The sequence below is a fragment of the Oncorhynchus mykiss genome, chromosome 8 (genome assembly GCF_013265735.2).
Source record: "Oncorhynchus mykiss isolate Arlee chromosome 8, USDA_OmykA_1.1, whole genome shotgun sequence".
NCBI lineage: Eukaryota > Metazoa > Chordata > Actinopteri > Salmoniformes > Salmonidae > Oncorhynchus > Oncorhynchus mykiss.
This window is the reverse complement of record NC_048572.1, coordinates 21,518,858-21,546,020: the sequence shown is the minus strand read 5'-3', so window position 1 is coordinate 21,546,020 and position 27,163 is coordinate 21,518,858. Positions and strand designations below refer to the sequence as shown.

Sequence of the window (27,163 nt, the reverse complement as noted above, 5' to 3'; positions counted from 1 at the left end):
CAGAGCGAATTATATAGTAGTGAGGACATACATTTTTTCGTACCATGTACCGGTCCCACTTGCGAATCGAGCCCACATCCCTGGCGTTGCAGGCACTATGCTCTTCAAACTGAGCCACATGGGACCCATTTTTCTCTATTATGTTAATTTTCATGACTCTTGGAAATCCTGTCTAGGGAATACTTATTTCTAATTGTATGGTTCATTTAGCCACCTACCTTGTCATGGCCCTGTACAACTGAAAAATATTTTTCACCTCATGACTGTTTTCTCCCCCACATCACTGTCAGAAGCAGAGGACACTAATGAAACCCCATCTTCTGAGGAGGACCAGGATTTTGTTGAGTATTCCAAAGATTTGGCTTTCAAACAGACGACCCCGAGGAAAAGCATCACTCAGATCATAAAAGACAAGAAGAAACAGACTCAGCTCACCCTTCAATGGTAGTGTTCCAAAGTCACAACATTTTATAATATTTCTTGTGTTGTAATGCATTTGTATAGTAACAATCCTTCTTACGAATGTGAATGTTTATTTTTTGTTGTTGATGATTGATTATCCATTTGATTTGTGTGACTTGTTGGTTCCCTAGGCTGGAGGAAAACTATATTGTTTGTGAAGGGGTTTGTCTGCCACGTTGCATCCTGTACGCTCACTACCTAGACTTCTGTAGGAAGGAGAAACTGGATCCAGCCTGTGCTGCTACATTTGGCAAGGTGAGATGAGTCTTGAGGATGCTGTGGAGTTTGTGGTGTGATGTTATAGATAAACGCAACTTATGGTGGTGGAAAATGTAAATTATGTTGTTTTTTTTGTATTCTCTGTGCACATTAGACAATTCGTCAGAAATTTCCACTTCTTACAACAAGAAGACTTGGGACCCGAGGTCATTCAAAGTAAGATGTAGAGGGGAATATTTGCTTTTCAAATATAATTGTTCTTGTTCTTATGATATGCCTCAATATAACATGTATGGATGTTGTTGATATTCGACAGATATCATTATTACGGCATTGGCATCAAAGAGAGCAGTGCCTATTATCACTTGGTGTACTCAGGAAAAGGCTTGACGAGGTAAGATCATTCACAGAATTTGCTCTGGAGCATTGTCATAATACACATCAATCTGTAATGTTTGTTATGGGAAGTGATCAGCCAGGTCTGAGGCTACTTACTCAACTATGGAATTGAAATTGCAATGACATTCTGGAATTGAATCTCAGTCTGATTTATTATTTGATTCTAGATTTTCAGGGAGCAAACTCAAGAATGAGGTAAGATTGTTATGAATGAACAGTCTCTAGCAAATATATAACAGACGAATAACAGTTTATTTTCATTTTCATATCTTCTTGTAAGATTTTAGTGACGTGAATCATGTTTTCTAATACCTTCTACCTGTTACAAGACTACGGCGTCAAACATTCATACTGTTTGATGTTCCTCTATTTAACAGGGAGGATATACTCGGAAATACTCCCTCAGCTCCAAAACAGGAACTTTGCTCCCAGAATTCCCAAGTGTACAGCATCTAGTGCTTCAAGGTTCTGTCTCTAAAGAGAAGGTTTGTATTTTTTTCATCAACACTTCAACTTTCTGTGCCATTCAAATCAAATCAAATGTATTTATATAGCCCTTCGTACATCAGCTGATATCTCAAAGTGCTGTACAGAAACCCAGCCTAAAACCCCAAACAGCAAGCAATGCAGGTGTTGAAGCACGTTGGCTAGGAAAAACTCCCTAGAAAGGCCAAAACCTTGGAGGATTATTAAGATTAAGATTGCTGATCACTTATGGTATTCAGTAGCAAGAAGACTGTAACCGTTGTGAATTATCTTCACACTATGTTAGTGTGAAATGTATGCACTCGCTCTGGATAAGAGCATCAGCTAAATGACTCAAATGTAAATGCAAATTGTTATGTCCCATAGGTGGACACGCTCATCATGATGTACAAAACACATTGTCAGTGCATCCTGGACAATGCCATCAATGTCAACTTTGAAGAGGTATTCTATACAAAATCCAGACAAAAGATTTTGTAGCCTTTTCTGACAAATTTTCTCATGACTCACTATTTATATTTACTATGTTTCAGATACAGAATTTTCTGCTGCATTTCTGGCAAGGAATGCCCGACCATCTTTTACCACTGCTGGATAACTCCATAATCGTGGACATCTTCTGTGTGTGTGACTCTATACTATATAAGGTGGGTGTTTCTCCAGAATCATAAAGCAGCATCCTCATTAGTTGTTGAAGGACTCCTACCTCAACTGGACAGGTTGTGCTATCCATTTTTCAGGTTCTGACAGATGTCCTGATCCCTGCTACGATGCAGGAGATGCCTGAAAGGTAGAGTATTTTTGTCTTTCGACATTTGTGTTTTGCTCACCTGGACACCAGATGTATTGTAAGGTTTATGCTATATGGAATTACTAGTCATAAGATATGGCAGTCGGTCCAGGTCATGTACTGTTGTGTGAAGAGTATATTGTTTGCAGTCTCCTGGCAGACATCCGTAACTTGGCCAAGCACTGGGAAGACTGGATGGTGTCTTCTCTGGAAAACCTCCCAGAATGCCTCTCAGAGAAGAAGCTCCCGATCGCACGCAGATTTGTGTCCTCTCTAAAACGTCAGACCTCCTTCTTACACCTTGCCCAGGTAAAGCACTGATAACAGCACAGAAGAATATACATATTTTGTTCATGTTTAACTTTACAAATACATATTTAAAAGTATTTGAAGTATATCTATATATCATTCATTTTATTATGACTCTAAGATATAGAATTTGCATATGTCATTTTTGGTCATTTTTTGTTTTTACAACAGATCGCAAGACCAGCTCTTTTTGACCAGAATGTGGTGAACTCCATGGTGGTGGATATAGATCAAGTGGATTTGAACAGCATAGGGTCACAAGCCCTTTTCACCATCTCAAGTGGTGACCAAGACTCTGACCTCTACTCTGAATGTGAGAGACTTGAATCATTTTCCCTCATCGAACATTTACATTGTACATGGACAACACTGGCAGGTTAATTCCTGTAAACAATGTTAATTAGCTTTCTCCTCGTGTTGCTAGATGACTCTATAACAGCGTTCCAAGAGCTGAAAGACCTACTGAAGAAGAATGCCACTGTGGAATCCTTTATCGAGTGGCTGGACACTGTTGTGGAGCAGAAGGTCATTAAGGTACGTTGTCCCCATTTCCAATCTAAGATTGGGGTTGTCAGATTGGATGTTGACATCTAATCTGTTTCTTTCTATTTCTCTCCAGCCTGGGAAGCAGAACGGACGGTCCATAAAGAAGCGAGCTCAGGACTTCCTCCTCAAGTGGAGTTTCTTTGGAGCACGTGTTATGCACAACCTCACGTTGAACAACGCCACAAGTTTTGGTAAGAAATGACTACATCCCTCTATAACAGTTCCTCCTGATAGTGTGTATATCCATGGAACATCTAGAACATTCAGGAAATGCTGTACACTAGCCTATTTATACATCATTTCAGCTTTTAGTTAAATTCATTACTACTGCCATAGCCTAAATGATACCCGGTCGGGCACTACGACAGACACAAACACACTTATCATTTTGTTAGGTCGGCTGGCTCTGAACAGAATGCTACAATGAGCCATAAATTATAATGGCCTAGCCCCAGGTAAACAAAGCATTATCTCTCGGTCGCGTGCACTGTGTTTGGAGACAGACTTCCATGCACCTTCCTCACCTCCTGGCCATGACGGGTCTATCACCAAACAAAAGTCAAACAGACTGGAGAACAATCACATGACCCAACAGGTCAAACAGCAGGCCTGGGGAGATGAAAGCCCAGGTGAAGGCAGACCTCTGGGGCTGGTTGGGTCAAACCCTCCGCACCTGGTGATTGGTGCACAGAACAGCCTTTGGAGCGGTTTCACAATTTGTAAGGTGAAGGTTGTTAGAGAATATTTGGATATTCTGTCATGATAGTGCACATCTGAGCTTCAGAAAAATGTGATAAGATAATAGGTTGATTTCTGGTGGGAAAAACTAGGACAGTAAGAGGTTGTTATGCTAGTAGCAAACTAAGATGTGTTTTTTTTTCATCCCAGGTTCGTTCCACCTAATCCGCATGCTGCTGGATGAGTATATCCTTCTGGCTATTGAGACACAATTCAACAATGACAAAGAACAAGACCTCCAGAATATCCTAGATAAATACATGAGAAATGCAGGTACACGCAATCGTGACTGTTTTTACTTTTGATCGAAAATATACAATTACATGTCATACATAGAGTATCTAATTATGTTATGTGGAACTCTGATTGTTTTTTTTTTCATTAAGTTGTTATTGAAATTCATCTTAATACTATCCGTTTTTATGAAGCAGTATGGAGTAATTGTAGAGGATGTAGGATCACTGAGGTACATTGTTGTGATTATTTTCAGATGGCAGCAAGGCGGCATTCACTGCCTCCCCTAGCTCCTGTTTCCTGGCCAACCGTAACAAGCCCAGCGCGGTGTCCAGTGATCTGTCTGTGAAGAACGAGTCCCTCTCAGAACACACATACATGACCCTGTCAGCTAATCAGCAGGCAAACATGACTGTCTACCAAGGCTCTGAAACAGATGGATTCTCTCTGTCAGGTGCAAATGTATTTTTAGGGTTACATTTTCTCAGTCAGTTCCTGAATTTAATTTGCCCGATTGTATGTGAGCTTTATTGAAACTTTCATTGGTTTAACATAAATAAGTTTGTGTGATAATTGCTAATTTAATAATAAATGTTCCTATTGTATTGTCTAAAATCTTAGTCACTTTCCTCTATACTCCAAGGACAAATGGACTTTTCCCAGAACAGTGGCCCTCTGATGACCCCTCCCATCTCCCCAGCCATGGTGAACAGGGGCAGTGTCATCAACCAGGGCCCCATGGCCGTCATACCCCAGATCGCCTGCACCACCATCCAGCCCCACATCTCCTGCCAAGCCTTCCCAGACACCATGTACCAGAGCCTGCCTTCCAGTAGCCCCAGCTACTACCCAACCACTTCCAACTACCAGGCTGTGTTCAGGCCCCAGACACACGCTCAGGCCCCTGCCTACCACACCCGCTCCGATAGCAGCCACTACCCGTCCTTCAGTGAGCAGCACCTGGCCAAAGACTACTTCAACAGCAGCTGTGCTGTGTCCCCCTACAGCTCCAGACCCACCTCCAATTACAGCACAGTCCCTGATCCTGGGATGGAGACTCAGGGGGTTCAGCTACTGGACTCTGGAGGATACAACTTTGTCATGAGTGGGTTAAACAGTAGTGGCTGTCAGGAGTCTGCCTACTCAACAGCAGGACACAGTGGTAAGGATGAATTATATTGAAATAGGCCCTGGGTAGTCTGTTTTTCCTTGTTAGATCATGTGGTCACGTCACATAGTCAGAAATAACTGAGGGTTGTACCATAAATGTGTATTCTGCTTATAGAGGAACCTCTCTGTTTTTCAGGGTACTATGGAAACAGTGGCTACCTGGATAGCCAGAGGCTGGGTTCCATGATAGACCAGCATGTGTCAGTTATCAGCAGTGTGAGCAGTATTCGTTCCGTCCCAACATACGCTGATGTACACGACCCCCTCAACATCCTGGATGACACAGGCAGAAAGCCGGCAGGCCCTTACTACCCTGAGTCTGACTCACTGGGCACACCTGGAGGTCAGTGGTGGATTTAATTTAGATTTAGTGCTCAAGGCACTTTACATTGTAATAGGGAACGGCATTGTTCCACTACCAATGTGTAGCAATGGCCTGGGTGAAACGATGAGTGCTTTGTATAATTGTTCTAGTAAGTTTCCCATTCAAGATAATCTTGTTTTTGTCTCTAGCTCCTCCCCTCCCCTCCTCGATCTCCGCACCCTGCATGTATGGAGGTCCTGCCCAGTTCCACTCCCAGGATGCACCGCTTCCTCACCAGGGATCATCTGAGGTACGTGACATGGTGTCATCGCTGCCACCCATCAACACTGTGTTTATGGGGTCTAGTGGAGGAGGACCGTGAGCTGTGACAGAACCTCCAACCACCACCACTCCTCAAGGTCCTCTGTTCCCTCTCACACCACTCCTTAAGGTCCTCCGTTCCCTCTCACACCGCTCCTCAAGGTCCTCCGTTTCGTCTCACACCGCTCCTCAAGGTCCTCCGTTCCGTCTCACACCGCTCCTCAAGGTCCTCCGTTCCCTCTCACACCGCTCCTCAAGGTCCTCCGTTCCGTCTCACACCACTCCTCAAGGTCTTCCGTTCCCTCCCACACCATTCCTCAAGGTCCTCTGTTCCCTCCCACACCACTCCTCAAGGTCCTCTGTTCCCTCCCACACCACTCCTCAAGGTCCTCCGTTCCCTCCCACACCACTCCTCAAGGTCTTCCGTTCCCTCCCACACCATTCCTCAAGGTCCTCCGTTCCCTCCCACACCATTCCTCAAGGTCCTCCATTCCCTCCCACACCATTCCTCAAGGTCCTCCGTTCCCTCTCACACCGCTCCTCAAGGTCCTCCGTTCCCTCCGTTCCCTCCCACACCATTCCTCAAGGTCCTCCGTTCCCTCTCACACCACTCCTCAAGGTCCTCCGTTCCCTCTCACACCATTCCTCAAGGTCTTCCGTTCCCTCTCACACCGCTCCTCAAGGTCCTCCGTTCCCTCCCACACCACTCCTCAAGGTCCTCCGTTCCCTCTCACACCATTCCTCAAGGTCCTCCGTTCTCTCCCACACCACTCCTCAAGGTCTTCCGTTCCCTCCCACACCACTCCTCAAGGTCCTCCGTTACCTCTCACACCGCTCCTTAAGGGCCTCCATTCCATCTCACACCACTCCTCAAGGTCCTCCGTTCCCTCCCACACCACTCCTCAAGGTCCTCCGTTCCCTCTCACACCACTCCTCAAGGTCCTCCGTTACCTCTCACACCGCTCCTTAAGGGCCTCCATTCCCTCCCACACCGTTCCTCAAGGTCCTCCGTTCCCTCCCACACCACTCCTCAAGGTCCTCCGTTCCCTCCCACACCACTCCTCAAGGTCCTCCGTTCCCTCCCACACCGTTCCTCAAGGTCCTCCGTTCCCTCCCACACCACTCAGTCACTGTAAGCAATGACTCAGATCACAGACAGAAATATGCTTAAAGTATCTCTTATGTAGCCTATATATCTTTTGTCCATTTATGAAGCCCTCAGCTGTTCAGCCAATGTGCAGTCAAATGTTTTGATGAATTGAATTAATGAATCATTTGCAATTGAACCTTTTTAATATAATTCAATCTGTTCATCTTCATCTTCAAAGGCGACTTTGTGTATTTTCTGAGTCAACATGTAAATAAATACCTGTAGAATAATACCAGGAATGTAAACATTTGAAATGTAAAATATATAGTCTCATGTAAGACAGGTTTGATTGATTATACAAGTTTTAAAACAGCATGTTATTTATTTTAGTTGCCTTTATAGCCTGTTACAATGTAATATTAATGCTGGAAATGTATATACTCTCTATCTGAGTTAGGCCAGACGGTGTTTGAAACTAAACTGTAAGCAAAACATTTTTGTATCTTAGGTTTTGATAAATGTAAAATTAAGAGAAAATTAACTTATACACCAATAGAGGTGTTTGACCTGTATATAACCGAATGAGAGGTAGGAGCTTAGAAATGACTGTTGTTTGCAATACAGATTAACATTTATTAAATAATACTGTAAGGCTTCATTCATTAGAGAGAGAGAGAGAGAGAGAGAGAGACTTTGTTAGTTTGCGTTCATGTGCTTCTTCAGCCATTTGTCTGGTTGTCAGTACATCCAAAATAACAATCTCTAATCTCTCAATTGAAAGCCCCAGTGTCAAAACTCTGTATACACATCCCTTTAATGGCTCAACTGGACCTACACCAGGTGAGGAGAGAAAGATTACTGTCCGGAATGACAATGGAAGAAGCAGTGGATCAAAGTTGAGCTTTGTCTGTTATTATTTGATTTCTTCGTTGTACAATAGAGGGAGATATGGTCAGATAAAGGTGTTTACCAGAAACTAGAACCAATAGAGGTGTTTGACCCACAGCGGGATCAAGCTGTTTATACATTGCGACCCTTTAGAGAAACTTCCGGGGAGTTGTCTAAATGGAGCTTTGTTAGCCTTTGAGCAGATGGAAGCCAATAAAACCATAATCAGTAACATTAGATTGACCAGGGCATTTGTGTGCCGAAATGATATCATTTCGAAGCGATACACTATTTAAATGTATTGAGTTGATACGTACGTGCACAGGCTATGTATTAAAGTAGAGGATTCAACATTTGTCTCCACAACATGAATAAATAAAGCAAAATGAATGATATTCCCCATCAGTGTTATCCTTTATCTACTCAAGGGGAAAATCCATTTCAGCCCATGGACGGGAACAGATGGCTTGAAATCTAATGATGACCAAATCCTGACGTTAAAATAGTTTAATTACAAAGTCAATAATGCCTCCAACAATTGCGGGGACCTTTAGTGTAAAAACAACAGCAGGCTGAACGCAAACGTTGGGACAATGTTTAACCAGAACTTTGCATTTGGCGGTGAGTCTCCATATGTAGGCCAGGTGGGCCAAAGATCAAGAGATCCAGGGATGTGTGAGACTGATGGCTTTACTGTTGTATGTCAGAGAATCAAACCACAACACTGCTTTAACCTCACGGGTCTCTCAGACCCACTAAAAACCACCCATAGACACCTCAGATATCATTTCATATGCAAAAAATATATCCTTAATTTTATACCTTGAAGGGTTTTTGCTATTTGTATAGTCATACTGTGAAATTACATTTCCGTTTAGCTGACTTTAGCAGGACATTTCATAGTGTATTTCTACAGGATATTCATTTAAAAAGGGGTCTGACTAGGACATATTTAAACATAATCTCCATCCTTGTCCAGTTCACCTGTATATCCACTGAAGCCTTCAATGCAGGAGAGTGGTTATTATGTACTTTTTACTCATACCTCAAACACACAAGTTCAGTAAAGTGGGGGTTGGAGACCACGTTATCAGCCATACAGGATCAACAATGGCCATATAGAAAGCTCTCTACATACTAGAAGCTGCCTTTTTATCACAATATCAACTGTACAGGTTGCATTAATATGTCCAAGCCACTCGAGATGTCAGTGTTGGGAAGAACAGTGAGCGGACACCTTTAGCAACACTGTAATGTAGGAGCTCTGTCAGAGGTTAGAGTAGAGCCCACTACAAGCCTCTGACATCTTGTCTTTGTGTTGTGTCTTAATGAGTGTGTGTCTATAATGAGTGCATTGCACACAACTGCCTGCTGGAGCCTCTGGTAGGACAATATTTAGAGGTGTCCTGTACTGTCAATGATTAAGCTTTTATTGAATGGGATCATTCACAAATCTACATTTGCAGCTAAATATCAAACTTCTACTTCTTTTTTTTTGTATTAGTAAAATTATCTTTTATCCGACAAGATCTCTGCCACTGTCTTATTCAGCTGGAAAATTATGATGTGGTTGGTGTTTGTCTTGAATGATGAATCTCGGGGCGGCAGCGTAGCCTAGTGGTTAGAGCGTTGGACTAGTAACCGGAAGGTTGCGAGTTCAAACCCCCGAGCTGACAAGGTACAAATCTGTCGTTCTGCCCCTGAACAGGCAGTTAACCCACTGTTCCCAGGCCGTCATTGAAAATAAGAATTTGTTCTTAACTGACTTGCCTGGTTAAATAAAGGTAAAATAAAATAAAAAAATAAAATCTCCTTGAGTTACGTGTAGGTCTGAAAGTGTCCATATGATGGCAGTATAGTGTACAAATACATTTATCACATCCATTTCTGTTTTGGTTGGCCCCATGGTAAATCTGTTATTACTAAACTGTGTGCTGTATTTGGAGAAACAGAGGTCAAATACACATTCCAACCAATAGCTTTGTTAACATGTTACTAAATAATAGGTGGAACAGTATCTGATGTATTTTAGAGACTTAATGTACAGCAAACAATTGACCTCTGTTGAACTGTTGAATATGATCACTTTTCAGATAGGAAACATATTTTCTTTTTGACATGTGAAAATATTGATTTCCTCCAATATCTTATCAATATTGATACTATCACTATAAATCATAAAGCAAATAAATAAAACACACATTCTAAAAATCCAAAACAGTTATGTTGTTCTATCTTGATGTCTCAGATTATATCATTACGCTGAATACTAAAGAAAGACACCATCAGTGATATTGATCCTCAGGGAGAGAAACTGGACTTCAAAGTCGTCAGTTAAAAACCTGACCAGTGTAGAGATAAGCCTGGGATTTGATGTCTAAACCTCCCGTCACACCCTTCTTAGAGCCTTCCTCCCAAAGTCCCGGCCTGCTGTTAGTTTAAGTCGTTATGGAAAGCAACTCTGTCTCCTCTCCTACTCTATTAGCCACACACTGGTCTTCCAGGTCCCTGTTGGAATTTAACCTCTGGAAACGACTGGGATCTAAGATTACAGAGAAACAACCTTAGAAAGATCAACCTGCAGCTTGAAACTGATTGATAGAGTGACAGAAAGAGGAGAAGCTATTTGTTTCACCCTAACCCCTTATGGCATTAGTACCTTTTGAGGAAACATTGGTTCATGCATGGTTTAGTGGTATATATATATATGAGTAAGCTCCTATTCTGCCGTTTGTGGAGACTGTATTTGCCTGTCCGTTTTCCTACCCAGGCATTTTTAAGTTCATGTGTTTATGAAGAAGAATCCCTTTGATTGGAAAGTGCATCGTAGTGAATGTGAATGAATACTAGCTGCATTTTCTCTGTTCACTGTTGCCCACAGTCTTCCTGTGAGAGGTTGTCGATCAGTTTATGGGTTTTGACTAACGCGAGGTCCAAGAATTCCACAACTGTGTGCGTCTTAACCCGGAGCGAGCAGCAGGTCAGTGTGGCTGTATTTGAAGAGCAGCATCAGACATGGTAGGCATTTCTCTCATTGGTGGTAAATATCTGGGGGAATCTCACTGCATATTCTGGCACAGAAACTCTGAATCATTGCAGATCATCACCGAAGAAATAGTGAGAGGCAAAACTTCCAACAACAAGAGGACAAACATTGAAGGCCTTTGAAATCCGTGACCGTCGACTAAGTGCTTGCCAATTTGGCTCAATAGTGACATGATTATAAAGGATGCTTGTTTTTTTCTGAAATGGATTGATAGATGAAGTGCATGATGAAGTTTGGCAACCACAGACATACATGATTTGTCTATACAGTACAGTGTTTATACAAGCAGCTATGTGACTGGCAAAATGCCTAACCACAACATATTAAATTACTGTATATATGAGAGACAGAGAGCTCCTTTTCTGACTAACCCAGACAATCTTAAAGGAAGCACAATCCCTCTCTCTCTGTCACTGACACACACACACCATTTTTTTTGCCTATATTCAGTCAGTCACATGAAAGGAAAGACCATTCAATTCACCACAGACTCCTACCCCTCATTGAAAATACAATGTGAAAGACAGTGGAGTGTCATTGCTATTGTTAGCCTCACATTGCCTCTGTCTTGTAATATAATTACTTGTTATGTTTTCCTTGCTAAGTGCAATAGACTTTAATTAACTAAGCTATGAGTCCATTATGATGCTGTGGAGTAGGTCCTGATTGTAGTTGTGTGGGAATGCAAACCAGTGAAGAGGATAACATCTGGCAAAATATACATTGGGACTTCGTAAGAACTGTAGGTTTCCATATACTCCTTGCATATTCTTTTGCATATTCTTTTGTTGTCATGATGTAGGCTAGCCTTGCCATTTGTTGTATTTTTTCTACAGATGTAAGGTCTTAATTTGATCACTCTTTGTTGCTCAGAAATGCAAACCTGTAGTGTATTTGTGTAATGTCTGTTGTCGGGAGAAGGAGAAGACCAAGGTGCAGCGTGGTAAGTATTCATACCTTTTAATCAATACGAATACTTGAACAAAAAAACAACAAAACGACAAACAAACAGTTCTGCAAGGTGCCCTTACAGCGGGCCCCCAATAGTCGGGAGACTCTGACAGCGCTGGACAGGCGGGAGACTCTGGCAGCGCCGGACAGGCAGGAGACTCTGGCAGCTCCCGACTGACGGGCGTCTTTGGCAGCTCCCGACTGACGGGCGTCTCTGGCGGCTCCCGACTGACGGGCGGCTCTGGCGGCTCCCGACTGACGGGCAGCTCTGGCGGCTCCCGACTGACGGGCGGCTCTGGCGGCTCCCGAATGACGGGCGGCTCTGGCGGCTCCCGACTGACGGGTGGCTCTGGCGTCTCGCGACTGACGGGCGGCTCTGGCGGCTCCAGACTGACGGGCGGCTCTGGCGGCTCCCGACTGACGGCCGGCTCTGGCGGCTCCTGACTGACGGGCGGCTCTGGCGGCTCCCGACTGATGGATGGCTCTGGCGGCTCCGGACAGGGGGAGAACCTGGAGGGAGGAGACAGAGAGACAGCCTGGTCCTCTGAGGAGGCCCAGTATAGACCGGGCCGTGGAGGCGCAGTGGAGGTCTTGAACTAAGGGCCTGCACAACCCGTCCTGGCTGGATGGTGATTTTAGCCCGGCACGTGCGTGGCGAAAGGTACAAACGCACTGGGCTGTGCAGACACACGGAGACACAGTGTGCAGAGCCAACACAGGATATCCTGGCCCGAGGAGATGCACTGGCTGTCTGGAGAGCAGGGCTGGCACCATCCGCCCTGGCTGGATCCTCACCCTAGCCCAGCAGATGCAGGGAGCTGGGATGTAGCGCACCGGGCTAAGAACGCGTACTGGAGACACCGTGCGCTCCACCGCATAACACGGTGCCTGACCAGTACGACGTCCGCCACGGTAAGCACGGAGAGTTGGCTCAGGTCTCCAACCTGACTCTGCCACACTCCCCGTGTGCATCCCCCCCCAAAATTGTTTTGGGGCTGCCTCTCGGGCTTCCTTGCCAGCCGTGTTTGTGTCGCCAACTCCATTCTCCGGTACTCTTCCTCGCACTGTTCTAGAGAATCCCAGGCGGGCTCCGGCACTCTCCCTGGGTCGACCGACCACCTCTCTATCTCCTCCCAGGTTGTCTCATACTCCAGATAGCGCTGCTCACCTGTCCAGGAGTCCCTTTCACCACGCTGCTTGGTCCTTTGGTGGTGGGTAGTTCTGTAACGTCTGTTGTCGGGAGAAGGAGAAGACCAAGGTGCAGCGTGGTAAGTATTCATAATACCTTTTAATCAATACGAATACTTGAACAAAAAACAACAAAACAACAAACAAACAGTTCTGCAAGGTGCAATACACAAAACAACTACCCACAAACCATAGTGGGAAAACAGGCTGCCTAAGTATGGTTCTCAATCAGAGACAACGATTGACAGCTGCCTCTGGTTGGGAACCATACCAGGCCAAACACATAGAACTACAACACATAGAACAAAAACATAGAATGCCCACCCCAACTCACGCCCTGACCAAACTAAAATAGAGACATAAAAAAGGAACTAAGGTCAGGACGTGACAATTTGAGTTTGAAAAGATTTCTAAAGTTTGTCATTTCCACTTGGAAATTTCAGACTTGGTTTGCCATAACGGAAAATTGTAATCCACGTAATAATTCACATTTCCTGTTGCTGCAGAATTCTTTTCCTGCTGTAGCAAACTAGTTCAAATGCTCATCTCTCCTTAACAGTTATCTTCCAAGCATGTCTTTACACCTTTCTGTCACCCAGACATAATTCAAATGTTAATCATCGTTGAATTATTAAACTGTAAAATGCTGAGAGTAAACTGATGTTTCTATTTACATTTAAATGTGATCTTGATGTTGTAAACACAGGTTAACTGCAGAGGCACTAATTAAACATGACTCATTTTCTTACCAACTCTATTGAACGTCTTCGACATTGTCAAGAACTAGAGGTGTATAGCCTATAATGTGAATAGTTTCCAATCATTTGAATGATTTCCAATCATGTGAATGGTTTCCACTTTGTGCCATCTTTGATTGAATAGTGGCTTTATTCACTCATTATCTTGTATATTTCAAAGCAGAGGGTGCTTGAATGCCATCTGGGGAAAACAAGTCTCAGTTTGAACTGAATAGCGGAGGGGTTTGTCAGTCAAAGGCAGGGGCAAAATGTACTGTATGCACACGCTTACATTGAAGCATTTTACATTGTACGCATATATGTAGCAGAACTTCAAGGTAAATTGTCCATTAGAAACTCAAACACAGTTTTGGTTCTTTAAAACCTTCCTCTTCAGTTCTTTGCCTTACCTACACCTGTAGAAAATAAAGGTGCTATCTAGAACCTAAAAGGGTTCCTCGGCTGTCTCCATAGGAGAACCCTTTGAATAACTATTTTTGGTTCCAGGTAGAACCCTTTTCGGGTTCCATGTAGAACCCTTTCCACAGAGGGGTTCTACATGGATACCAAAAAGGGTTGTCCTATGGGGACACCTGAAGAACGCTTTTGGAACCTTTTTTTCTAAAAGTGTAGTAATATGGTTTGAATTACTCTATTGAACTCTTGTATTGTATCATATTGTACAACCGATCCAATTTGCAGACCAAATAAATGCAATGTTACAGGAATGCAATAATGTTTGTAACCAACATTTGTTACATTTTAGAATAGGTCTGAAGTTGCGCCTTATGTTTTGCATTGGCTGCTGCAAGTGGTACTGGATCTGGTGTGTGTGTGTTGGAGAGCTTAATCAGTAAATGATCACTAGCTTATTGGGGATCAGCTCATACAATATCAATAGACTCAAAATGAAGAAAAAGACACACTGCTCTCTTACTCTTCTGTTGCATGTTAAGTAAGGGACAGTCAACAGGAGGCTATGCGTTCTATGGAAAATAATGAACGACGGATGGATGGTGCTGGAGTGGAACTAACCTTCCACAGAGTTGCATTATTTTCCAGAGAACGCATAGAGCCACGAGTTGATTATCCCTTTTATACAATGGGTATAATTTAACGCATTTGCTGCTATAAATGTGTTCAACATCCACTGAGGTAGCTAGCAAGTTTACTAGAGAACGACAGTAGTTGCATTGGTAACCAAGCAAACAGACTTGCTAGTTTAGCTAACCAAGCCATCAGTCCTAGCTTGCTATTATGAAAATCATATTCAACAATATCAATGTTTTCAATTCAACTTTTGGTTTCAAAAGCAGCTCAAACATAGAACACGTAAGAATGAACTATAGCCATTGAATTATATTGAGTGATAATGCCCGATAAACTGGTCTTTGGAGGATATTGGCATGGGTGTTGTTAATATATCCTCCAAACACCAGCTTCGAGAGCATTATCACTTTTATACAACGGGTTACCAACATATTCAAATAATGATTGTCATATATTCATATTTTTTTACATTTTAATCAATTTATTCATCCTATTTCATCCTTCCACAAGATATGGTCCTGACACTAATCTAGGGTTGCTACCCAAGCCAGCTGGTCGTTCGTTCAGACTTTTGTTCTGTATCTATGGACACAACCCAGTCGTTCGTTCTAAATGTTCCATTTCCATACTCAATGCCAACGATCTTATCCCTTGCTTGCTAGCTAGCCAACTAAGGCTAATTTACAGTCACGTCAAATGTCAAAAATAATAACAGCATAGTAGCTGCATTTGTATTTGTTTAAGCTGTTTTCTAGTGACATTTATTTGGATACATCCATAACAATGAGCTAATGAGGCACGATTTCGCCTGGTGTAGAAAATGTACTCTCTCGTCTGGACACTGTTGTTCAGAGGAGCTAGCCAACAACACAGCTAACACAATCACTTCAAACACTGAAGATTGGGGCGGCAGGGTAGCCTAGTGTTAAGAGCATTGGACTAGTAATCGGAAGGTTGCAAGTTCAAACCCCCGAGCTGACAAGGTACAAATCTGTTGTTCTGCCCCTGAACAGGCAGTTAACCCACTGTTCCTAGGCCGTCATTGAAAATAAGAATTTGTTCTTAACTGACTTGCGTAGTTAAAAAAGACTGTAAACTAGCTGCACTTTGTTTCGTTTGACCTTTTTCCAATTTACATATATCCATAAAAATGATGCCAACTGATTCATGATGTCAACTAGCTGAGAAATGCTGCCTACCTGTCTGTCTCATCCCGACTCCCAACCCCTACATGTTCATTACTATGGGACAGCTGGAGACAGTGTTGCAAATGTCGACGAGATAGACAGCAAGGTTTATACAAATCACCGCTGTTGAAAACTAAATGTCTGTCTAAAAAAAATTTGAGATAATGTCTAGATGCTTTTTATAGTGGACATGAAGTTTATAATTTGCCTGGCTGGGCTGATGAGACAGTGGATTGCGCAGTCAGATGGAGCAGAGTAAATAGGCATTTAAAAGTAGATTTATTGGTAACTTGTGGAATAGACACCCACTGGAATGTGCTTTTAACCAAACAGCATTCAGGATGAGACTCACCCGTTGTATAAAGGGAAATAATGCACACTCCAGAATGCCATTCAAGCCAATCAAAAACTAGTATTCAACAATGCCATGGAATAAGCAAACATCACTGCGCTTCAATTCATCTACCGGTTGAGCTTGTACCATGTTCAGGGAATCTGTTGTAAGACAGCATTGCTAAGTACCTTTTACCACTTCAGCATGAAATGTGTTATATTACTATGGCTACAAGCTTTTAAAAGTTGTTTTGTTTTCTAATTTCAGAATAATATGTGAAATACAAAAATATGTGCACCTAATACATGGGCCAGAGGTTACAAGTGGTTTTATTACATATTGTACATTACACAGATTCATCACATTCAAAACTCTATGGGTCAAGGGAAGTTTCTGAAGTAAAGAAACTCACTGTGCAAAATATTGAGACTTAACTAAAGAGAGAGTGCTCTAAATGTGTTGATCAAGTGGATGTCAAACCAGGGTTGGGATCAAAATGGTTTATTCCAGCTGGCAAAGATGGCTTAAAAACCTTTTCCTCACCGCATTCTGTACTGTACATCACAGCCTTGAGTTTTCCACTTATTCCCCTCCTCCCTCTTCTCTCTTCTCTCACTCTTTTCTTTCACATTAACAAGGATGGAGTAAATCAAGAAAGTATTTTTCTCGTATTCTGAACGGCCGACGTTTCACCCGTGCCAATTTTGATGTGCGCCTAATAAAGGATGCTTTTGATAATTGTACTATGCACTTTCTGTGTGAAAGTGTTCTCCATTGATGCACTGAATTTCCTTGACTTTCTGAGGACACCTACAACATCTACATTTCATGCATTTCCTCCGTTGTTTTTGTAGTTGGCCCACTAGGATGGTACTTACATTTGACAGATTGTGGCTTTTAAGGCATTACTGGGGCGATTAGAAAGGAAATATGAGTTTTAATGAGTGTATGTACACTCTGTCTTCTGTGATGGCCTATGTGTTCATTTCCCTGGGTGTGATTGTTGTGCATGAAGTCTGTGTGTTTTTCTCTGTTATCAGTATGAGGTGATAGCGGCCTATTCTACATTTAATTAGACTGTAAGCGGACTCCTGTATTTAGGGAAACTTGTTGAATAAAAGCTATTCAGATTACATTTTTTTTTTTTTTTTTTTTACAGTTTTCTTTCCTGATAAATTCCAGCCTTTGAAAGACATTTTAGGGACAGATTATATTTCTATTATAGCAACTTTCTTGTCAGCAGTTTAGTATTTTTATTCCCATCGTGAAACAGTAAATTAGATAGTTTTACTATAAATCTGCAACCGTTCCTATACTATAAATTATTACAAACCATTTGATAAATCCACTTGATATTAGAAAATAATTCTGATGTACCCCTTCAGACCTGTGCTTTATATTCAGTGTCTGCCTGTAGCCTATTTGTCTATGTCTGTCCGAGACGTCATTGAAGTCCTATGAATCATTTGCTTCCTTTATGCTCCTCTTCTCTCACACAGGCTTAGAGCATGACTGATCCATTTCAATGTGATGCTTTTGTGAGGACACCCCCAGTCTCTATGGCAGCCCAGATGAGGTTCAGTGGCTTTAGGACATGTGATGTCTGGAGAAATGGCCAGGTGTGGACTGGCTTTGTTGAGGAGATGAGGGAGGAGACCTGTTGTACTCAGTGGGATAATGTATTCAGACGTCTTCCCCACCACAACAGACAGTCAATGTAAGGCTAACGTTAATGTTCAATGAAAGCTCATACGAATCTGAATTATAAAATAGGAGAACACAATTTGTGTAGCTTTATTTTTAGCTGAATATACAGTACATTTACATCATTTAACAGACGCTCTTATCCAGAGCGATTAGGGTTAATGGACAGATTTTTCACCTAGTCAGCTTGGGGATTCGAACCAGCGACTTTTCAGTTACTTCGTTCATCATTCTAACCACTAGGCTACATGCTGCAAGATGGGTAAACGATACATTGATCATATAATAAAATAACAGTTTCTTCATTATTTCATGTTTTTTTTCCAAAGCCACTTAATGTATCTGAAATTCATTTCAACCAGCTGAACAAATGGTTGTCGAACTGTAACGAGACTAAAAGTCTGGCCCATTCTCTGTGCAGTCATTCGCTAGACAATACAATTTGTTGTTATTTGGCCTTGAGCAAACAATACACATTTATATACAACATCCGCATAGAAGAAGGACCCTGCACTTCTCTTACAGAAAAACAGCCCCTTTGAGTTCAAATAAATACATGTAGAAAAATACCTGCTTTCTACCAACAAACTCCTTTATGCAGCCTCTTCAAATAGGTAAATCAGTTCAATGACACTCATGGCCAGCCAGGAGGCTAGGGTTGAGTCATGTGCAGCACATTAACTCTCTCATCAGTTTTACCTTAAAGAATTACGGTTCTCCTACATCTGTTGAGAAAATTCACAGAACATAAAAAGGACGTTATACAGTGCATGTGATTCATGCTATGTTGAATGTGTTTGTATGTGTTTGTTTTCTTTATTAGTGTCCTGAATTGAATTGAATTGACTGTATTTATTTTATATAGACAATTTATTTCATTTATCTCGTCTTCAACACAAAGCAACTAACGCACCAAACAAAACAAAAAATAGAAATACAAAACACTAAAACATAGGGATATTTTTTACTGATAATTGATATGCTATTTCATGGCCATGATTGTTTTATGTACCGTTAAGAAAACAGAACCGTTCCAATATCTTTTTATAGTATATTATTTTTGTCCAGCCTCTTTGCTAACATAATTTGATATGATGTTGTTTTTATCAACATATTCATCCCTTCCAGGAACATTGGCTCATTAGAGCTTTTCCAGCCTTAACACTGACACAATACTTAAATATTATGTTTGAAATTCTGTCTGGTTAATCCCTCTAATTTCATTTCAGACTTGTCATTCAACAAAAACAGTCTTGGGGACCTAGGTACCTGGAATCCAAGGCCATCTCCCATGCACTGCAAGGCCTTGTTCCATAGGGACATACTGTATATTGGAGTTAGATAAACTTGGATTTTTTTAGGGCAGAAACACATATACAGGATGCTACCCTCTACACTGTAACCTTCACCCCAGATCAAAACTCCAAACCTACCACCTGATTTTGGGCAACATTGCCTAGAAGGAATCCTACTACCAAGGATTCATTTTTCCTAACTATACAGCGGGTGCTCTGGGAAACAAACAGCAGAGACCTGAGAACACCATCCAACCTGGAACTGAGTTAGCAATGTTTGGTCTGATGCTATTTTGAAAGCCAAGAAGTACATTACAATGATATATTTTAATTTAAGTTAAGGCTGCCAAGCTTGCTAGGACAGAACAGATACAACTTCAATTAGCACGGAGTTGTGAAGTGAGAGGTGTCAAAGCCTTTGAGCTCTACAATGGCAGGAGTCTCTCACAGCCTACCCCTCCCAAATCCAGAGGCCTCCAAAAAAAAGCTTCTCCCAAGTGGGTATGACACCTACTCCCGTTGCCTGCTGCACTGCTGCTTGGATTCCACCTGGCGATCTGTTCACTGTCTGCCCTGGCCTGTCTCCCCCTGTCTGGTACAGGTACCCCCACCACACTCCCCCCTCGCTCCGAGCTTTCGCTCACCTCCAGTACACACAAACTGTTGGAGCGAGTGACTCTGAACTTACAATGGCTAGCCCCAAGTTGTTATATATTATAGACTCCTTCATGCTCTGTTGACTATGAACGTTCTTGTTTACCCAACTGTGGGACAGTCTATGTTTGTTCCCACACTAGTGCCTCTGACTCTCTATTGGTTACACAGGCTCTTGGCCTCCCATCCTATTCTAACCACCTCTCGCTGGCTTTGTATTCATGCTACCTAATGACATTTCTGTACAATATCAAATCAAATGTATTTATATAGCCCTTCGTACATCAGCTGATATCTCAAGGTGCTGTACAGAAACCCAGCCTAAAACCCCAAACAGCAAGCAATGCAGGTGTAGAAGCACGGTGGCTAGGAAAAACTCCCTAGAAAGGCCAAAACCTAGGAAGAAACCTAGAGAGGAACCAGGCTATGAGGGGTGGCCAGTCCTCTTCTGGCTGTGCCGGGTGGAGATTATAACAGAACATGGCCAAGATGTTCAAATGTTCATAAATGACCAGCATGGTCAAATAATAATAATCACAGGCAGAAAAGTTGAAACTGGAGCAGCAGCACGGCCAGGTGGACTTGGGACTGCAAGGAGTCATCATGTCAGGTAGTCCTGAGGCATGGTCCTAGGGCTCAGGTCCTCCGAGAGAGAAATAAAGAGAGAATTAGAGAGAGCATACTTAAATTCACACAGGACACCGGATAGGACAGGAGAAGTACTTCAGATATAACAAACTGACCCTAGCTCCCCGACACATGCAGCATAAATACTGGAGGCTGAGACAGGAGGGGTCAGGAGACACTGTGGCCCCATCCGATGACACCCCCGAACAGGGCCAAACAGGAAGGATATAACCCCACCCAATTTGCCAAAGCAAAGCCCCCACACCACTAGAGGGATATCTTCAACCACCAACTTACCATCCTGAGACAAAGCCGAGTATAGCCCACAAAGATCTCTGCCACGGCACAACCCAAGGGGGGGGCGCCAACCCAGACAGGAAGATCACATCAGTGACTCAACCCACTCAAGTGACGCACCCCTCCTAGGGACGGTATGAAAGAGCCCTAGTAAGCCAGTGACTCAGCCCCTTTAATAGGGTTAGAGGCAGAGAATCCCAGTGGAAAGAGGGGAACCGGCCAGGCAGAGACAGCAAGGGCGGTTCGTTGCTCCAGAGCCTTTCCGTTCACCTTCACACTCCTGGGCCAGAATACACTCAATCATATGACCCACTGAAGAGATGAGTCTTCAGTAAAGACTTAAAGGTTGAGACCGAGTTGGCGTCTCTCACATGGGTAGGCAGACCATTCCATAAAAATGGAGCTCTATAGGGGAAAGCCCTGCCTCCAGCTGTTTGCTTAGAAATTCTAGGGACAATTAGGAGGCCTGCGTCTTGTGACCATAGCGTATGTGTAAGTACAGTGGGGCAAAAAAGTATTTAGTCAGCCACCAATTGTGCAAGTTCTCCCACTTAAAAATATGAGAGAGGCCTGTAATTTTCATCTTAGGTACACTTCAACTATGACAGATATAATGAGGGAAGACAATCCAGAAAATCACATTGTAGGATTTTTAATGAATTTATTTGCAAATTATGGTGGAAAATAAGTGTTTGGTCAATAACAAAAGTTTATCTCAATACTTTGTTATATACCCTTTGTTGGCAATGACAGAGGTCAAACGTTTTCTGTAAGTCTTCACAACGTTTTCACACACTGTTGCTGGTATTTTGGCCCATTCCTCCATGCAGATCTCCTCTAGAGCAGGGATGTTTTGGGGCTGTTGCTGGGCAACACGGACTTTCAACTCCCTCCAAAGATTTTCTATGGGGTTGAGATCTGGAGACTGGCTAGGCTACGCAACAGCCTTTTCTAAAAATGTTGAGAGGAATGGAAGATTCGATGTAGGCCGATAGTTTTTTATATTTTCTGGGTCAAGGTTTGGCTTTTTCAAGAGAGGCTTTATTACTGCCACTTTTAGTGAGTTTGGTACACATCCGGTGGATAGAGAGCCGTTTATTGTGTTCAACATAGGAGGGCCAAGCACAGGAAGCAGCTCTTTCAGTAGTTTAGTTGGAATAGGGTCCAGTATGCAGCTTGAAGGTTTAGAGGCCATGATTATTTTCATCATTGTGTCAAGAGATATAGTACTAAAACACTTGATGATCGTGTTGCCGTCTAATGCACATTCAAATGTCATAAATCAACACTGCAGAGCTCTCTCTGTCCTCAATGTCGGAGTGGCAATGACCAAAATACAGTAGAATAGAAAAAAGTATACACATATGAAACGAGTAAAGCAGTATGTTTAATGTGACTAGTGTTACATTATTAAAGTGACCAGGGATTCCAAGTCTGTGTATATAGAGCAGCAGCCTCTAAGGTGCAGGGTTGAGTAACCGGGTGGTAGCCAGCTAGTGATGGCTGTGCCACGTTTACCCTTCAGAAGCATGTGTTCGACCACAGTGAGCCCAAAGAAGATGTTCGCTTTTCTGTAGAACACTGTTTCTATGTATACAACTGTCTACAAAGCCTCCCCTCTGCGGATGAAGCCAAGAAACTGGTGGACAAGCTGAAGCACCTTCTTACTGAGGGAGGATTCGATCTAGGAAAGTGGGTCAGCAACCTTACAGCATCGACCACCTACCTCAAGAGTTTAGTTCAGAGAGCAGTGAGCTGTGGTTCACCCAGGATGGCATGGAACCCCAAGAGCACACCCTTGGATTACGATGGCAAAGTCTGTCTGACACTCTTGGCTACAAGCAAGGTCACATGGAGAAAGTTGAACCCACCACACGCAACATATATTGGATCCTTGACAGCCAGTGCGATCCACTCGGCTTCATCGTCCCATACACCACTCGGGCCAAGGTTGTGGTCCAGAGGCTCTGGAATAAGAAAAGAGGGTGGGATGACCCAGACCTACCTGAAGATCTTCTCCAAGTTAGCTTATTTGAAATAACAAACTTCCACAGCTATCTCAGGTCATACTGCCAAGGTGTTACGTCAGCCCTGACATGGATCTCCCAACCAGCACAAGAAGTGTTCACGTCTTCAGTGATGCCTCAGAACGTGCGTACAGTGCCGTTGCGTACCTCCATACTGAAGACACCAATTGACGGATCCAAGTGGCATTCCTTGCAGCAAGATCAAGAGTGGCCCCGGAACGACAACAGTTGATGCCAAGACTCAAGCTCTGCACTGCACTCACCGGTGCCCAGCTGGCTGTGGCCTTAAGAAAATAACTCACCCTGGAAATCCATGAGGTCACGTACTGGTCGGATTCTACAACAGTCTTAACCTAGCTCCAGTCAGACTCCTGCAGGTACAAAGTATTTGTAGCCACAAGAGACGCTTAAATACAGGAACCCCAGGCCTGGCGTTACGTGGACACGGATAGAAATCCGGCTAACAATATCACAAGCTTTCAGAACACAACCGTTGGAGTAAAGTTCCTCCTTTCCTGTGGTAAGCCCAGTCATCCTGGCCGAGAAGACCAGACCATGTACCTCCTGATGAAACAGAGAAGCCGCGGAAGCCTATCTTCTGTGGACCCCTGTCAGCGGACACCAAGTCGTTTCTTCCTGATGTTGCCCAGTTCAACACTTTCCATGAGCTGGTGGAAGCCACAGTGCAGTTGCTACACGGGGCTGAAAGCCCTTCAGCCGACAATTTCAAGCAAGCAGAACTCAAAATACTCAGACATGCTCAGTCTGAGAGCTTCCCAGAAGACCTCTCCCTACTAGAAGCAGGCAAGCCAATCCCTCTGAGCAGCCGTCTGGTGACGCTGGCCCCAGAGTTTGACAACGACACCGGACTGATTCGTGTTGGAGGTCGCCTTTGAAGGTGTGAACAGCTGTGCCTTGACGTTCTTCACCCAGTAGTTCTGGACCCAGGCCATCCTCTCACCAGGTTGCTGATCAATAAATATGATTAGCAGCTGAGGCACCCGAGCCCAGAGAGGGTGTTTGCTGAGTTACGTTCAAGGTTCTGGATACTGAGAGGGAGGGCAGCCATTCGCCGTTTTCAGCTTGGCACCGAATGGCACCAAATGCAGGAAGTGGTGAGGCCAACCTAGGATGGCTGACCTGCCTCCAGTCCGACTGCGGCTCCACAAGCCCACATTTGATTCTACGGGCATGGGCTGCTTTAGACTGTATATCATCAAGATTGGCAGAAAAAAACATTTAGAGATGGGGCTTCATCTTTAAGTGCATGACCACCCGGGCTGTAGAAGTGGATCTACTGACAAACATGGGTTCCGATTCATTTCTAATGGTGTTGAGACGCTTTATCGCTAGAAGAGGAAAGCCATTTGAGATCACGTCTGATCGAGGAACAAATTTCAATTGAGGGGAGCGAGAGGCCTTCATGACTCCCCACCCACAGGTCCAGGAACATTTAGCCAGTCAGAAGATTTGCTTCGCCTTCAACCCACCAAGTGCACAACACTTTGGAGGATGTCAGGGAGATCAGATCCATCAAGACTGCCCTGCAAACCACCCTTGGTGCGCAGACCATCTCCGAAGAGGTGCTGAGGACTGTCCAAATCGAAATAGAAGGGATCTTGAACTCCAAGCCTTTGGGATATGTGTAGCCAGACATCGCGGATCCGGATCCAATCACTCCTAACTCTCTTCTCATGTAGTGGCCAGACTCGTCAGTCCCACAGGTGGCTTACCCAGAGACTGAACTGCTTAGTCACAAAAGATGTAGACACAGTTAGGTTCTACCCAACCATCTTTGGCACTGCTTTACACAGAACTATTTACCTGCACTTCATGGCTGCCATAAGTGGCACAAGGATAAGGAAGACCTTGTAGGTGGGACCGTTGTGATGATCGTGGACGATCAGTCTCCTAGGGCACTCTGGCAAGTTGGAACTGTCAAGTCAGTTATCCCTGGAGCAGACGGGAAAGTGAGGAAAGCAGAGATCCAAGTCAAGGACAAATCTACGTCAGGCCTGTTGCTCAACTCATCCAGCTGCCCGCTCTTCCTCAAGAAGCTACTGACCCTTAGCTGGCTTGTCAGTTGAAGCAAATATGTACAACACATTTGGGGGCGGCTGTAAAAACAGCCAGCTCATCTCCTTTCCAAGACCCAAACTTTATTTTGGTTTTCCATTATTTTGGTTTTCCCGGGGTTACTTAGCGTAATACCCGACCAAGCAGGTCCTCAGGCAGTTTGTAGTTTCCATTCTGATGACCAAACTGTTTTTCTCTCCAGCTTATTCTACCTTATTAGAAGAAATTGCTATTCTTTATTGTGCGTACAGCTCAATGTAAGTGCCAAAATCCTGATGTTGTAAGGGATTTCCTCCTCTTCTTCCGAAGAGGAGAGGCGAAAAGGATCAGAGGACCAATATGCAGCGTGGTAAGTGTCTATGTTTCTTTTAATATGTAAATGTACACACGAACAACTGAATACAAAAACAAGAAACGTGAAAACCCAAAACAGTCCTATCTGGTGCAAACACAAAGACAGGAACACAATGGAATCAGCAGGAGCAGCCGCGTCTCCTCTCCCATCGATGGAAGAGAGGGTCCTCCATCACACCAGCGTGGGCCACCAGTATCTCCCTCTCAGACTCCGCACTGTCCTCTCGATGCCAGGATGACCCGAGGAGGGGAGAGTATGAGCCCACCGGATCAGCTTGTCCCGGACCCCCCTCGGCACGTACTGAGTCCCCACTGGACAGTTAGGGGGGGCCGGCTCTAACCGTGAGGCCTCCTCTATCTCCGCGTCCACCTCCCATACCACCGGTGCCACGAGACATGACGGTGGAATGATGGGAGTTGGCTCAACGGACCGCTCCTCAGTATCATAGAGGAGGGACAGCGCGTCGGCTTTGGTGTTTTGGGAGCCTGGCCGGTATGAGTGGTTTTTCGTGTGTTTTATTCTCCGGACTATTTTGGTCCTGTGTTAGGGCTGGGTATTTTATTCGCCCTGTCCACCCACCTTAGTAATTCGTGACAGATGTCTTGTTGTTTGGAGCTAAATAGTGACTGTTGTAAATAGGTACCATTTGTGTGAAACTTGCTAGCTAGCTAGCTTGTGTACTCCCGCTAGCGTTAGCATTAGCATTGTCATCCAGAATGCATTACTATTTCGCATGCTTAATAGCGATTGGCATTTGTTAGCATTTGTCTGTGGTGCTAAGTTATTTTCAGTTGTTAATTGATCATGCTTATTATGTTTTATAGTGTATAGATATTTCTACATTGCTCTATTGTTCTTTGTGCACCTAGCATGTGCACGCATTAACATCTGCTAACCATGTGTATGTGACAAATGAAATTTGATTTGATTTGATGTGTTTGGGTCCACATAGCCTGTTTAGTTGTTGACATGCAAATAGGCATATATTTTCCCAACTGTGCCATAGCCTAAGTTCTCCTCTTTTCTTTACAGAACCACAATTAGTATCAGAGAGAGTGGTGTTGTATGCGTGTGTGTGTGGATCATCATTAACCTCTTGAACTGGAACTACTGCTTCCTCGTGTTATGAACGGACACCCCTAAAATCCAGCACCTACATTTTTTATCCCTTTTTATTGGTCATTCAAATTCATAAACAACCCAATTTTTTTTTCAGTTTGTGTCAGCGTTGTTTGGCACCTCACCTCTCCTCCCCCATTCAGAGAATATGAGACAATGGCCTTGGAGACTGAGGAGTACATATTTTTTCACCATCCATGGCAAGCATCATCCTCAGCTACAATTAAACAAATCTAAAAACCAAAAGAAAATGATAGAAATACATTGTGTGGCTGGTCTGTGTACAAACACCAGAGGGATTTAATTGTTTTCTATTTGCACCTGTCTATTTTCAATGTGAATAAGAGGAATATGTTGCATACTGATCTTTCTCCTCTTAACGAGCCAATTTATGTCTCCTAGGACCTGTGTGGATCTTTTCATCACCAAGCATGCCTTCCCTCCCCGGGCCCTTGTGTCACCTTAAGGCGCTAGCATTATATGAGCATTCAATTAAAGTCTTTAGAGATGGTGGAAAAATGTAGCGCTGCAAAAGAAATAGGAAGACAGTCCTTTTCTTT

General features: G+C 43.5%; 1 protein-coding gene across 1 annotated transcript; it reads left to right on the top strand.

Moving 5' to 3' along the window:
* The first annotated feature begins 259 nt into the window (after positions 1-259).
* Positions 260-6,139, top strand: LOC110529205 (DNA-binding protein RFX6). The gene is made up of 18 exons (XM_021611330.2): positions 260-444; positions 594-717; positions 836-897; positions 998-1,075; positions 1,248-1,275; positions 1,458-1,565; positions 1,933-2,010; positions 2,100-2,213; positions 2,307-2,356; positions 2,506-2,665; positions 2,837-2,978; positions 3,090-3,199; positions 3,285-3,402; positions 4,100-4,222; positions 4,440-4,637; positions 4,827-5,342; positions 5,490-5,696; positions 5,867-6,139. The coding sequence occupies exons 1-18, from the start codon at positions 260-262 to the stop codon at positions 6,037-6,039; spliced, it is 2,574 nt and encodes an 857-aa protein (XP_021467005.2). The 3' UTR covers positions 6,040-6,139.
* The last annotated feature ends 21,024 nt before the right edge of the window (positions 6,140-27,163 follow it).